Source organism: Phaeoacremonium minimum (genome assembly GCF_000392275.1).
Source record: "Phaeoacremonium minimum UCRPA7 unplaced genomic scaffold PA7_03_scaffold_7, whole genome shotgun sequence".
NCBI lineage: Eukaryota > Fungi > Ascomycota > Sordariomycetes > Togniniales > Togniniaceae > Phaeoacremonium > Phaeoacremonium minimum.
The window spans coordinates 76,269-91,731 of NW_006920914.1; the positions used below are offsets into that span (position 1 = coordinate 76,269).

The following is a 15,463-nucleotide window of genomic DNA, read 5'->3' on the forward strand; positions in this document are numbered from 1 at the left end:
CAGTAATAATATATGCGACGTCAATCAGGGTCATCCAGGCACTCCGAAACTGCAGCAAGCGGCCGGGTGTAGGCACGTTATACGTTATACGTCCTGCACTAGCACCACTGCACCACTGCACCGTACCCGCAGTACCGCTGCTGAGGGCGCGTTAAGCTCTGACCCTCCTCGCCCTCCTCCTCCACTCTCTCTCACCCTCCACCCTCTCCTGGTCCTGGCTTGGGCACTCTCGACTCTTCACCAATTGGCCGCCAAGCGTGTCTGTATCTCGCCCACGCTCTCTTCGCATAGCGGACCATGTCGCAGCTTGCGCTCCAGACCGGCGACCCTCCTCCGTCACGCTCTCCCTCCTACAACCAACCCTTCCCGAAGGCCTCCTCCTCCTCCTCCTCCTCCTTCTACAGCCAGAGCGAGAGCCAGAGCCACAGCCAGAGTCAGAGCAACGTCCAGGATAGCCCTACAATAGGACGCTCGCATCAGATTCTCTCGGCCGGCGCGGGCTTCACCTCGTCTTCCTCCTCCTCCTCCTCCTCCGCTACCACGACTCCCAACAGTCCGTCACCATCCTCTGGTGCCAGGTAAGAAGGCCCACCCTTGTTCTTGTTCTTGTTCTTGTTCTTGACTTGTGCTCGCTGCTTTGCTTTTTCTCGCTCCACTCTTGGCTTCTCTCTCCTCCCCATCCTCTCAAACATTGTGTACATATTCCTTGTACTAGAACATCATCGACGTGGTTGCGATCGAAGGGGTTGAGACCGCGTGCTGGCAGACCATCGCGGCTGGCTACCCCGGAAGTCGTTTGCTGTCAGACGCTGCTGTGCTGCTGTGGAACCTTGCAGCACGTACGTCGTGACAACTCGAGACTAATACGTTGCCCTCCCCGTCTAGACACTACCGGAGAGCAGCACCCCCTCCGAGCCCTCTACATAATACCACCGCGATCTCGCCGCCCTCGAGTGCGAGCCCTACCAAGTTCAACTTCGACTTTGAGGTTCATGAGCCTACATACGCCAGCGTGCCGCAGATCGTGACGACGGGCCCCGAAGAGCCCCGTTCGCCGCGTGATAACCAGAGCACCTATCTCGCTGCCGACAAGTCCTACTACGACAGCGATTCATCAGGTGCTGCAACGCCTGACGAGAAGATCCCTGGGTTCGTCATCGTCCCGCTTCATTCATCTCGGCTTCGCGGTCGACCCTTATACCTGAGGGAAAATGTCATTGTCCCCTACTAACAATTCTTCATTACATAGGCCACCGCTGTCCTCACGCTTTCCGAATGACACAAGAAGTGTGTCCGACCCCGTTGTGACCAAGAAGCCTCTCGGAGGCTCCACCATAGCCACCTCGCCCACGGCCATGGCAGGCTCGTCCCGAATGGAGGCCGTCAACGGCGCTGGTAGAACTTCATCGAGGGACTCGGCAATGTCTGCAGGCTCGATGAAGAGCTCACAAGAAGCCTCGAGTCCGGCAGACGTCGAAAAGTTGATCAAGGCTGCCGGAAGCCCAGAGGCAGTAATACAATATTTGCTGAAGGAGAAGCATTCACAATCACAGCAAAACGCACAACTATGGCGGCTCGTTGATAAACAACGGGCTATGATCCTTGGCCTGAACAAGGATCTGGAAAGGTCACTTAAAGATAAGGAGAAATACAGAAAGAAGTTGAAAGAGGTCATGGGGCCTCAGCAAGTCCCTCCCTTACCGACCAGCTCAACTGAAAAGAGCGTCCAAGGGGCGCCCGCGAAGAGCGTACCTCGAATTGATGTTGACAGGCCGAAGGAGCAGACGCTGGAAATCCCACTATCTCCTGGTTTGGACTCGGACAGCCAAAAACAGTCACCTATTGATGTGTCATTGGCACCATACCCGATCACGCCTCCTGCGGACTTGATTCCGATCATGAACGGGCCACCATCCGCCGTTGGTGAACTGCTGGATCCATCACACGCGATGCCCAAGGCCTCAGAACATGCCTTGGATCAGTACGACCACGAAGCTCAGGATAGAGCAGCAGACGCAGCCAGGAAAGAGGCAGACGCAGCAAGGGATATTCCGCTCAATCTAGGGCTCCCCCCATCTAGGAGCCTACCGAGCGAGCCTCCTCGGATGCCTCCTCCAGCACCACCTACCGCACAGCCTGAAGAAGTAATACAATTCCTCCCACCTTCCGCTCCCCCACCGCGTAAGCCGCCACCGGCACCACTACAACTTCGTGAGGCCAAACTCAGTCCCACTATACCACCAGACGAGGACTTTGATACGGATTCCGATTATGATGATATTCTTGAGGTCGATGAAATTCCGTTTGAGAAGCGTGGACGCAGGAAAACAAGAGAAGAGGATGACCGTGAACGAGAAATTCTCGCCAGAAAGGAGGCAGAAATACGAAGTCTGTCCAAGAAGAGCAAGCAGAGTAACAGCAGCGCAAAAGGCACGCCTAAGCAAGCCTCTCCCGAGATTATACCCACTGAAACCGCAGCAAGCCCCAGAACAGTACCCCCGCCTATGCCATTCCGAGAGAACTTGACGGCATCCTTGGCCGGCATGCTGAGCGGAGATCAGAGTGAACTACGGGTGACGGAACTACAGGCACCAATGCTCAGCCCAGGCTTACCAGCAAGTCCACGACCGATGAACCTCAGATCGCCCGTGAGTTCGCCGCCGTTATCTCCTCGCATGGGGGGAATGCCATCTGGCCCGCTCTCTCCGAGGCCGCCTCGGCAGCCTATTCCTCTACCACCAAACACGCCTCTTCATACGCCTCCCGAGACATTGGATCTCAAGTCGCCCAAACCCCTGAATATCATCAAAAAGGCAACGGAAAATGCGACGGCCTCAAGCCCGACGAACAGCAGTCGTGACAGCCCAATTAGCGGTCGCACTCACGTTTTCAAGGGTCTTGTTACGGAGGAGTACCCTAATCTGTTACTTCCTCCAAATGCCTTGCCTTCTATTGACATCAGGGTTGCATCATCTCGGATGAAGCCATCTAGAGCTAGTCTCGTGTCACTGACTCAACTAGAAGAGGACCCCGTTTTCACTCTTGCAATCCTCTCCAGGGCGGATGGTGGAGAACTTTGGCGAGTTGAAAAAGATTCGGCTTCACTTGCTAAGCTGGACCAGCGGTTGAAACAGTGCCCCGCTTTTACCGCCAGAACGCCTGATAGATCTCTCTTCAGCGGTCATGCTCCAGCCAAATTGGATGCTCGTAGAGTAGCTCTCGACCAGTATTTGGACGAGCTGCTGAACACTGCACTGGATTTACCGACAGCTTTGGAATTGTGCAGGTATCTATCTACGAATACTTTGCCTCCAAATGCGGATGAGACAGGTTCGTCTGGTAACTCTATCAACGAGGTTGCACCAAAGGCTGGACCTGGTGGGCGACCGTTTAAGCACGGATATCTCACCAAACGCGGCAAGAACTTCGGCGGCTGGAAGGCCAGATTCTTTGTGCTTGATGGTCCGCAGCTGAAGTATTACGAAACGCCTGGAGGAGCACATCTTGGTACTATCAAGCTGCAGAATGCCCAGATTGGCAAGCAGTCACACCACACGGACAGCAACTCGTCGCCAGCTCGTCCTCAGGGTGGAAATGAGGAGATCGACAATCAATATCGCCACGCCTTCTTGATCCTGGAGCCGAAGAAGAAGGACCCCAGCGCTGTCACTAAGCATGTCCTTTGTGCTGAGAGTGACAGGGAGCGTGATCAATGGGTCGACACTCTTCTGCGATGGATTGACTATCGAGATCCTGATGATGAAGATCCCAAGGAGAGCAACCGCCCTGGCTCAGGTAATGAACGAGCCAGCGGAGCCAACGCAAAGAAGAAGATGTACGGTCAAGCAAAGAGTCAACAGCATCAACCACGGGACAGCGATGATGCTCTTATTGGCGTTAGTTACGAGGCTACTAAGCAGGGAGACGCGCCTCATGGGGCGCCTTCGCGACCAAAGACTTCCGGTGGATTTGATGATATTCCCCCGACAATGAGCTCCCAGTCCGGGTATACGATCTCAGCACCGCGAGACCCGCAGGTCATTTCTGACTCGTCTTCTTGGGGTTCCAAGATGGGTATGGGGGGCATGGGTGGATTGGCCCCGCCTCCCGGTCCGGACGAAAAGAAGGCCAGGAAGCGCAGCTTCTTCGGATTTGGCCCGAAGACCAGGACTTCAAGTGATGGGACAGACTCATTGTTTGGTGATGGCAATGGTGCGGCAAGCTCTGGCAATGTTGTGTACTCAGGTCCTGTTCGCCAGGTGTTTGGTGCTCCCCTCGCAGAAGCTGTGAGGTTCAACTCTCCAGTAGACGTTCGGGTGCCACTCCCCGCTGTCGTCTATCGATGCATTCAGTATCTCGATGCCAAGAATGCAATCAACGAGGAGGGCATTTTCCGTCTCAGCGGCTCGAACGTGGTGATCAAGCAGCTGCGTGAGCGTTTCAACAATGAGAGCGATATCAACCTGCTCACGGATGAGCAGTACCACGATATCCACGCTGTTGCCTCGCTGCTAAAGCTATACCTTCGCGAGCTGCCGACGACAATACTCACCAGAGACCTGCATCTTCACTTCCTGTCTGTCACTGAGCTGCCGAGTCAAGCTGAGAAGGTTGCTGCCCTCGGCGAGCTTGTCCAGAGGCTCCCTCAGGCCAATGGTACTCTGTTGAAGTATCTAATCGCTTTCTTGATCAAGATTATCAACAATGCGAACGTCAATAAGATGACCGTCCGCAATGTTGGCATCGTCTTCTCTCCTACCCTCAACATTCCTGCGCCAGTCTTTGCGATGTTCCTTCAGAATTACGAGGGCATCTTCGGCATTGAGGCCGAAGAGTATGAGTTGCCATCGCCCGTTTCTTTGGACGAGAGCCGACCATCAATTGATATGCCGCCTCAACCACGGCCTGTTACTTCAGGAACTCGAGAGTCACCTCATCGACAGCGATTGATGGAGGCTATTCAGGATGGTCAGCGAACAACCCCTACACCTCCACCAGCGGCCATGAACCCACTTCAAGGCTATACACAGCAGTTGAGAGCAACACCTACCCCGCCACCTCAGCGCCAGTTGAGCTATGAGCCTCAATACCTTGCGCAGCAGAATGTTGCCGGCTCACATGTCTCTCTCCGACCAGCGTATGAGAGTGGATTTGTCGTGCCGCAGGGCTATGACCCAACCCAGCTTCAGACACCAACGCAGCGAGTTGCGAACCCTGGCTATGACCAGCCCATCTACGAAAGGGGCAGTGTGATGCCGACCGGCTACGATCAATCGTACGGCATGAGGAACAACCGCCGTGAGAGTGCCATCTTTGGTATGGGCCTCACACCCCAAGGCTCGAGGAGCCGCCTAAGAGACGAGGCGCAATTCTAAGCGTCCGTTCTCTTTGTTACATTAGTAACCTCTCATTGCATGAGCCCTCAAGATTGTGCTTGAGCAGCGCGTTCTTTTTCGACACGATATATCGACTGTCATTTTTATACATCGCTTTTACAGATACCATTTGCTTTATCGCAGAGCTCAAATCATTTTTCAGCACTCTTTATATTGCCGACTAATCTAGCCATGATGCGCATTTCACCGCAGAGGATTTTCAAAATACCATATAACAAACTCGACGACAACGGACTGGCGCCTATCGTCCCAACCGACTTATTGGTTAATCTCAATCGTTGGGGGATAACAACTTGCCGCATAGTTGTTCACGGCATGCTAGGCCTCTCCGTTTCCGCAACCCCTCACATATATACATACACGCGGACGGGGAGGCCTAGCCATCATTTGCGTCTAGAGGAGTTCTGACATTTGTATCCCCATGATACCTTACCTGGAGATGAGTGGGGGCCTCTTTCCATCCAAAAAGATGTACAATATATATGAAATTTCTGGTCTCTTGGTCGGCGGAGTCCTGCTTCTTAATGCGTCATGTTCCTTGAAGCCTCAACCTTCTATTCAGGCTCGGAACAAACCCCTCACATGAATCTTTGGAGCTGCGTGATGCTCGGCTCGGCAGCATGGCGTTCGATGGGGTTTTCCAACAAACTCGGTGGCTCTTTATTTTTGTTTTGCATCTCGTTTCTCATAGCTACTACTTATTGTATGCTTTGTGTGTATCTGGTACGAAGCCACAAATTGTCAGTCAGACTTGATGAAGATGAAAGGGAGGGAGGAGGGAGGGATGATGGACGGATTTGAACGAGCTGTATGTGTACGGTAGTGAGAACTAGCTTGAATGAGGAATGGATTGTAATGCACAATGAAGAAAAAGCCTTTGAACTTGAATGATATTTGCCGCCCAAGCTGTCGTAATGCAGATTTCTAAGGTGTGTTACAAAAAATGACGCGAAGTAAAGGTCAAGAGCATCACCTCCAAGAATTACCCACCCGAGTGGCTAATGTTGATAACGAACTTTCAAACAGGGCAGCAGTGCCAGTGTGCTGACCAAGTGTAATGTAAGAATCAATGACCCCACCACACGCACATACAATGGCGCCTGCAAGGTCAATTTGGGCAAAAAGAAGTGTCGTGAGTGACCGGTACCGTAGGTAGGTCAGAAGCTTGGAAAGGTGCTAAGCTAATGTAATCTGAAGAGCCTCAAGAGAGTGCGTGCAAGCAAAATAGCCTAGTCTGCCAACCGTACAGGCCGTATCCCCCAATCAAAACAAACCGAAAAACTAACATACATATCATAAGTCATATATCTCCGTTCTGGTCTGTGAGGTAGGAAACAATGCATGCCTGGGGAATCTGATCTTAACACAGATTGACGTCACCCTCTTCCGAACGGCAGGGGAGGGCTGTTCTCCTGTAGGACCTCGACTGTGTTGTGTTGTGCCTGAGTTGCCCTTGACGGGGTGCTATCTGATACGGTCTTGTTCTCGGACATTGATAGCTGATGCTGGCTTTGATTGAAGGATGATTCGGTGTAAATCGGTCCTGCACCATTCTGTTGCGAGAGTGGTGTCTGATGATGGTTGGACAGACTGACACCAAGACTTACGTCCTGGCCATTCGTTCGTATTGGCTGGTCGCTATACAAGAGCCGCGCACGTCTGAGTTGACTAGCAAAGTCTGCCGCCTGCTCGTTTGTTTCATTGTCGTCATAGTCATCGTCGCGCTCTTCGTTCAGACGCGCCTTGCGCGAATCGTCCCCACCCAGTATGTGAGCACGAAAACGATCATGCTCAGTCGTTAGTCTCTCGACTGCCTGGAAGTGAGAATACCTCAGCTGTGGCTGAAACCCCTTGCCTATCAGATTTGGGTTTTCGGCCTCGTATCTTGCAAGAGAGGCAGCCACAGCAAATGCGTTCCGGACCTGCCTCCCATTCCAGGCGCCCTTTCCTTTGGGGTGCTTGTTGTAATGGTCGGTGGCAAAGCGTAGGATCTCGTGCTCCATAATGAATAATGGCGGTTCTTTGCTGAAACTCTCCTGTTGGATTTCCATTTTTCTCAGCCGATCGATGTTGTCTCGAAAGACGTTTTCTAGTTCAAGCAAACCGAGTCGTTTGTAGTGTAAAGTCAAATCTGGATTACATGAAGGTAAGTAATGTGCTTGTACCCTAATCCATATTGTACAACGAGTGTTAGCTTGGTCTAGAATAGCATATTGATCTAGTATTTTACGAAGGAAAAAAGAAAAAGAAAAACAAGAGAATGATGCACACATATGTAACCTTGACCAGAGAGCATCTCAGAAGGGTTTGTCTCGGATTGACATTCTTATCGATCAAACAACGACAGAGACTCTAGCACAGACGACGATCATCAGGCTGTGGATAGAAGCAACCCATGGAGTTGTTAAATATGTGAGCGAAGATATGCAGTCTATTCAAGCCGGGCAGGTTGGACTTCAACAGTCGATAGAAAGCGTATGCGACAAGCATACGGAGGGCCTCCAAGAATTGGCAGGCCTCATGGATCAAAAGCTTGAGTCTGCTGCTTCGAACTTGAAGGCAGAGATAAGGACAGTGCAAGTGTTGTTACAGAACGCTATTTCTGAGAACAGCACTAGGAGAGGAATTCAAAGTCAATTTGAGACAGACATTGCTAACATAGAGTCAGGGTCTACCACAGCGATCCAGAATTCATGCATAGTCTCACAGCAGAAACTGGCGTCATATTCTAACATCTTCATCTGCCTTGAGTTTTTTTATCTCTCATTTCTGATTACCGACATAGAGGGTGTTCTAAGGGCAGGTAACAATATAGCCGGTATTGCGCGCAGCAAATGGCTTTTTGTGACCCCTCGATTCCACTATTGGGTTTGCGAGCCAGAACGAAGATCCGATCTAATACTCGTTCATGGACAGCTATGCAAGATGGCGGAAGGGAAGATCTCAGCCCTCTCTGTACTGGCTGCTCTGTCCGCAAGCACCAGAAAGGGGAGGTTCTCGTGCTTTACCACTTTTGCGGCCTGCATTCTCGCCAAGGAGATCCCTCTAGCGGTCCTCGAGGACTTCTTCAGAGCTTAATCGCACAACTACTCATATACTTGGACCGCCAATGTCAAGGAGTTGCTGGCTTGCTGATTACAAGCAATCAATTACTATACGATGTTGCCCGGCACGATGTACTTGCCTCTTGCGTACTGCTAGGCCAATTGATAGCGCAAGTAGCCCAAGGCGTCATGATATATTGTGTTCTCGATAATATTTCAGAGTTTGAGACGTCGATAGGGAACTGGGATCAAGAAATCCAAGGGGCTGTAAGCTTTCTGCAACACCTGGTCAACGAAGTAAGAGAAGGCCCTGTTTTGAAAATTCTCATTTTGGCTCCAATGAGAAGCATCCAGGTCGATAGGCAGATTCCTGCCAGCGATCAAATATGGCTGAGTTCTGGTAATCTTCTGTCGAATTCTGTGCAGCAAGATGCCTTTACGCACGACTTCCAACGTGCTGTGTTCCAGCAGCGAAACTCAGAAGATCTTCATACAACGAATGCATAACATATAGCTAGCCAGGTTAGAGAGTACATAATTGCCATGGTGCTAATAGCCATACTTGAATCTGTAGAGCGACCTATAAGATTTGGGATTAAAGGATAAAATCTCATCAAAAGACTTCGAATCATGGTATTTTGCATGCTCTCTACATGGCCGATGATGCGCTTGGAGTCGTAACTTGTAAGCCCCTTAAAGACCGGTCTTCGGTGTTTAGGTTGGCCGCGTCCTGGCAGGGAGGACCACGTGCTAATATACTAACAGTATCATCTATGGCTGTCGCCGGCTAGTGTTATCCAAGTAGCACCTATGCAACCACGTCAGCTGGTGTGCCGGCATTCCGGAAGTTGGAGCAGTCACTTAAAAGAGGCCCCAGTTTCTCCGCCTCTGTCAGTACCCACGGCGGTCGGTTTCTGTCTCCTCCGCGAACCTCATCGCCGCCGAGCAAGCTAGGAACCCAGATAACCTTAGTTAAGGTGCTGATGCACTTGGCCCTGCCGTCGGCTCCATGGATGCCTCCGCTCTCGATCCTCGCCTGCGAGCCTCCGACGACATCGCATCATCGTCGCCGACCACGTCTCCCACCGTAGCAGGGAACCACCATCACGGCACCTCGGCTTTCCTTGCCACCGCGCAAGCTTCGACCGGATCTCCTGTCGCTGCGACCGGTCACTTACAGCAGCAGCAGCATCATCCAGCGTCACACCCAACACCCTATTCGACGACCTCTGCGGCGTTTACGCCGGAAACGCCCACCACGGCGACGCCTGGCACCGTAGCAGGCGTCACGTCGACCACCCATAGCAACAATCACAGCCATGGCACTCCTCCCTCCGCCGTCTCCGGGCCCCATGGCGATGGCGATGACACGCCAATCGACCCTAATGCGCCCCCCGGCACCGACCCGAAGAAGCCGCGTGCGTGCGAGGCCTGCCGCGGTCTGAAGGTGCGATGCGAGCCCGACCCGACGAATCCGGACGGGCCGTGCAAGCGCTGCGCAAAGGCCGGGCGGGAGTGCCTGATTACCCAGCCGACCCGCAAGCGCCAGAAGAAGACGGACAGCAGGGTCGCCGAGCTCGAGAAGAAGATCGATGCGCTGACGGCGACGCTGAGCGCTACGCGCGGTGGTGGGGTGGCAGTTGGTGGTGGTGTTGGCGGGCCCGGCCAGCAGAGAGACGAGATCGTCGCTCACGGCTTGTATGGACGGCCTTCGATGGACTGGGCCGGTGCGAACGTCGGTTCGAGGGACCACTCGGCTCCGGCGAAGCCGGCTCAGACCCAATCGCCGTTCGGAGGGATCGGCGACGGCAGACAGGCGGCATATGCACCCCCAATGGTCCTTGCCGGCCAGAAGAGAAAACACACCGAGACGCGGGACAGTGCTTCTGAGGACGTCAGGGCCAGCCCGTCGATGGCGACATCTTCTCTTGGCCAGGATACGAGGAATCGCGAGTATTCTGACGTCGTAGACCGCGGGGTCATCACCATGGAGAAGGCCGCTGAGCTGTTTGCGCGGTACAACGAGCAAATGGTGCCTCACCTTCCGGGTGTTGTCTTCCCGGAGGGCACATTGGTCAGTGAGATCAGAAAGTCCAAACCACTCTTGTTCCTGGCGATCATGTCCGCTGCATCGTCCGAGACTCCTAATACGCAGCGCGTACTGGTGAAGGAACTGATGCAAATATTTGCCGAGAAAATTATCATGACAGGTGAGAAGAGCCTTGAGCTAGTGCAAGCTTTGCACGTCGCCGTCATATGGTATTGGCCACCAGAGCACTTTGAGGAGCTCAAGTTCTATCAGCTGGTGCATATAGCAGCTGTCATGGCTATTGATATAGGACTGGGGCGCAAGAAGCCAGGCAAGCACAGGAGAAATATTCCCTACGCATGGCAAGATCACCCCTTCAGGAAACACCCGCCGCCAGATCCGACAAGCATAGAGGCGAGGAGGTGCTGGTTGACAAGCTACTTCCTGACCGCAAATACATCAATGGCACTGCACCGGCCGAATCTAGTGACTTGGACAGCTTTCATGACAGAATGCATGGATGTTCTAGAGTCATCACCCGAGGCTGCTCCGACGGACAAGTATCTATGCCATCTTGTCTGGACGCATAGGCTCTCCGAGGAAGTTGGCATTCAGTTCGCCATGGATGATCCCAACGTGTTCATCAATATTGCGGATGCCAGAACGCAATACGCGTTGAGGGGTTTCGAGCGGGACTTGGAGAAATATCGTAACTCTGTTCCGAAGGACTTACATCAGCGTAAGCCGCCATTTTATACCCAACGTTGATCATTTGCTAATGAATGTTGCACAGCATCCCTCGAACTAGGTTTCCATGTGCTCAACCTGTATATGCATGAGATTGCTCTGCACGTAGAGGCTGGCAATAACAAGCCTCAGACATTGATCACTGAAGCTCTTCGCGAAGGCTTCATCAGTGACGGGCCCCTTACTCCTGCTCACATCAATGCCCTCTCTTGTTGTTTGACCGCAATTGACGGCATATTTGAGACCTTCCTGTCTCTTGATGTCGCATCCATCCGCTGTCTACCCGTCTTCAACTTGGTGCGGGTGGCTTACGCTACTGTCGTGTTGATCAAGATGTACTTCGCGGCCACCAGTCCAAACTCTGAGCTGGGCAAGGTCATCAACAAGGACAACATGAAAGTCGAGCAGCATCTGGAGGGCCTGCTCGAGAAGTTCCGCGACACAGCTGCCGACGACAAGTCCCGACCGGCGGCGAAGTTCCTCGTCGTGCTAGTCATGATTCGCTCCTGGTTCCAGAAGCAGGGCTTCGGCAGCGGCGATGCAAACAAGCTCCGCGATGGCGGTGCCACACCCGGCTCGCAGTCCAGGGAGGCCGGGCCCATCACGCCCGCGCCGCCGGAGTATGCCGCCACGGCCAACACTCCACTGCAGCTACTCTCCGAGATCGCGACGCACGACCAGGCCGCGGCGTCGAACGCTGCCAGCGCCAGCGCCAACCGGTCCGGGCGCGCGTCCAACCCGCCACTGCACTACAGCTTGACTCAAATGCAGCCTTTCATGTACGACTCGGCCGCCTCCGGCAGCTCCGGGGAGACGCCGAGCACGATCGCCAACACGGGCACGACGCCCGTGCCTGGGACGGATGCCCAGCAACAGTTCAACGGCCCCGTTGGCCCACCCATGCCATGGCTCAACAACAGCTTCAACTCGGACTTTGACTATGCTAGCATCAATGGCCTCACGCAGGCTATGGACCTGACGCTGGCGGGGCTGACGGACGGCGACGATATCGGAGGCTTTGACTACGGCATGCGCTATGTCATGGGCGATCCCATTTTCGGGGGCCTTGTGAGTGATATACCCGGTGCGAACTTCAACTTCCAGCTCTGAGTCAGGTCACGAAAATGAGGATGAGGTCGCAATGTGCTATGATTAGGAGAGAGCCAGATGACTAATGTGAGATGTACTCCACGGCCGAGGGGCCGCTAGCGTTTGTTTTACGGCAATGTCATCAGTGATGTTCTCAGCGTCTGCTCACAAGTCTTGCTATTGCGCGGAACTTTGTAGACGTCACTCGGCGAGGTAGCTTTTGGTTTGCTTGAAAAGAAGCATGGCGCACACGCAAGATGGCGGGTTTGTTGTATCAATATTATTAGCTACGTGACATTAGCGGTTCTGCGAATTACACAAGCAAATAGCAGTTGACGTTAATCCATGCACATGTATGATATATAGGCTTGAAAGGAAAAAGGCTGTGGACATTCCAATCCAGTTTCTATATTCCTGCCCATTCCTGGGATTTTGAATCGGGGAGATACAGGCTATTTGCTCGTTTCAATCATTCTGTTCATGTCCGTTTAGATGCCACCTCCATCCTAGTTCACTGTCGGGGCCCTGTCCGTGAAGCAACTTCCAAGTCCATACATTGCCGATCCGCCAGGAATTGTCTTCTACAGACCGTCCCCTGAAGCTCCCGTGGCTATTCGTACATTCTCTCATCTCCTCATACGCAGTAACCGCCCTTCACTCTGGTTAAGTCGGGACCAGTAGAACGCCGCTGCTTTTCTTCGTTTCCGGGTTTTCCGATATCCATTGAGCAATTTTCGAAGTTGTTGTCAACAAATCTTCACACCACTTCCGGCAATTCCATAGTGCTACAAACTGATAGTGAAGAAATCGATAGACAGATGTTGGCCGTGCCACCTAGGTCAAATATCAAGAAACCGGAAGCTGAGACGCCGTTGACCAGAAGTATGATTTCCATTTCCTCTCCAGTAAAGAGTTATCCCCTTCAACGCCGGTAAAAGCGAGCAGGTAGTCAAGCGAAGGTGGTGAAGCTATCACTCACAGGCGGTGCTGTGCGATGGCGGTCGAATATGCCTAGCAATACATGCTTGGCAAGCTGATCCGAGGTGAGTACTGGTGGGTATCTGACATATGTCGCGGAGGCAGTATGACTTGTATTTGTACATCAGGCTTCGAAGTTGATGACGACAAGCCTTCAGTCCATGTAGAAGTCACCCTTGAGTATCCTCTCCTGGAAGTGATCAGGCTTAGGCCGTGCCTCACGTTGAGATCGTGGCTTGGGGGCTTGTGCTGGTGGTGCTGGCATGTCCGATACCGATTTAGCACGGTCATGATGAGCGCCAGCTGGTGGGCCTGCCCCGGTGCGAGGTGGTGAAGTACCCATCGCACCAGACCCGAAAGAAAAGGATGGTCGCGGACCGGAGGCAACCGTGCTCTCCGCGCGGGATCTAAGCTGCTCAGACCAGTTGAAGCCTGAATCTGGACGAGAAGCAGAGTACATGTCAGAAGTGGCTCTGGAATGACTTGTATTGCTTGCCTGAAGAGAGTTTGGGGGTTTCCAAGACGACGAGGCACTGTTTGGGGGAGTTGGCGGCGCAGCGTAGGTGCCTCGTCGCTGAAGAGAAGGGGTTGCAGCAGATTGGGCGTTTGGCCTACCATTGCTTGAGCCCGGACTGTTTCCACCTTGGCGTGCTCCACGCATGGCTTGGGCTCCAAAGCTCATGCGACGGGCGAAGGGTGTGGTCGGTGCAGTGCGGGCATTGGATGGGCCCTCTTCCTCATCTATTGCGTTCTCGTCGACAGAGTCCGAGTTGTTGGTCGACAAGCTTGCTCGACGAAGGCCAAATGGAGTCTGGGTGGTCGGCGACGAGCCCGACAACCCCAAGGTCGAGATCGAGAGTCGCCTGCGCTGGTCGGTCATAGCAGCAGTGGTGATAGCGCTAGGGAAGACCGCTGTTCCCGTCGATGTGGAATTGCTCCTCTGGAAGAGGTTGGTCAGGGCGGCGGAGGTGACGGAGCCACGGCGTGGGCGCTGCATTTCGGCTGGTGGTTGTTTGTTGGAGTTGTCGTTTGACATTGTGGCGGTCCGAGTCGAAGTGAGGGAATGGGAGTGATTTCTTATACAAAGGATGGAAGAGAATAGTTGCAAAGTGCCGAATCCGGATGGGACGTTTTTTCGAGTAAATGGTTCGAGAAGTGTACGACCCCGGGTGCGGCAAACGCTTGAGCGTGAAACGCGAAGTGGGCGCGATGGTGAGGTTCTTGTAATATATGGCCCGAAGGGTGGGACGAGCAGATGATTCGTTAGCGGGCGGTGTGTGCCAGGATGCTTTGCCTTAACGTCGATCAAGGGGTGTCGTGGACCTTTCTTTGTCCGGGCGGGAAGATGCGACAAGGCCGAATGGGCAGTGCAGAGATGACGACTGATCGACGGACCCCCCTTTTGGGACGCAGGTAAGCGAAGTCGAAGCGGTGGATGACTGTGATGCACTGCTTTTGGCTATTTGAGATGCCTTCCCCTGCGTCGTGGAGATGACGTCGAGAACAGGACCGAATAGGAATTGGAGACGGCAATCCGAGGCTAGATCGAGAAAGCGCTGAACTCTTGAGTCGGTCCCTTATTGCGTCCAGATAGATAAGATTAATTGGTGAAGAAGAGAGGTACAATACACAGGAGGTAGGGTTGGCGGCGCCCGTGGTAGAGTTCAGCTGCTTGGATTGCGGGGAAGTCTAAAACAGACCGGGGCCGGGCTGGACTGGACCGGACTGCTGCTGGCGTAGATAGCGCTCGGTGGTGGCCGCAGCGCACAGAGGAGAGCTAAAGGAACTTGAGACTGTGTCTAGTATCACACAAGTGCGGCGGCGGGATGGCGGTGTGTTTTCTACTTTGAAGGAGTGAAGTGTGTATCGGGTCTTGTTGTGAGTAAATCGTCGATGAGGTGAGAAGGAGGGACCGGGAAGGGGAGTGAAGAGAGTCAAGGAGCGTTTGTTTAGTGGATGAGATGAACGGAGGGGGAAGATGGACCGAATCGAAGATGATGAGAGGGAAGGAGAGATGGATGAGAAAGACAGAGATGCACTTTCCCCCAAGACAACTAAGCTAACGAGGTAGAGCAGGCACGCTAGTTTAGTCTAGTTCAGGCTGCTTGATGCTTGCTTGCTGTACCGGTATTCTACCACTAAGCAGAAGTTGAGGTGATGAGGATGGATGGAATGGATGC

The 15,463-nt window shown here is 53.2% G+C and overlaps 3 protein-coding genes across 3 annotated transcripts; 2 read left to right on the plus strand and 1 right to left on the minus strand.

Annotated features, from left to right (window-relative positions):
• Nucleotides 1-476: 476 nt before the first annotated feature.
• On the minus strand, nt 477-692 carry UCRPA7_117 (hypothetical protein; the record flags this gene model as incomplete). Its single annotated transcript, XM_007912715.1, has 1 exon — nt 477-692. One exon carries the CDS (start codon nt 690-692, stop codon nt 477-479), a length of 216 nt encoding a protein of 71 aa, XP_007910906.1.
• Nucleotides 693-3,315: 2,623 nt separating this feature from the next.
• Nucleotides 3,316-5,375, plus strand: UCRPA7_118 (hypothetical protein; the record flags this gene model as incomplete). Its single annotated transcript, XM_007912716.1, has 2 exons — nt 3,316-3,330; nt 3,396-5,375. 2 exons carry the CDS (start codon nt 3,316-3,318, stop codon nt 5,373-5,375), a joined length of 1,995 nt encoding a protein of 664 aa, XP_007910907.1.
• Nucleotides 5,376-9,449: 4,074 nt separating this feature from the next.
• UCRPA7_119 (putative fungal specific transcription protein) lies at nt 9,450-12,326 on the plus strand (the record flags this gene model as incomplete). Its single annotated transcript, XM_007912717.1, has 2 exons — nt 9,450-11,208; nt 11,263-12,326. The coding sequence occupies 2 exons, from the start codon at nt 9,450-9,452 to the stop codon at nt 12,324-12,326; spliced, it is 2,823 nt and encodes a 940-aa protein (XP_007910908.1).
• Nucleotides 12,327-15,463: the final 3,137 nt, after the last annotated feature.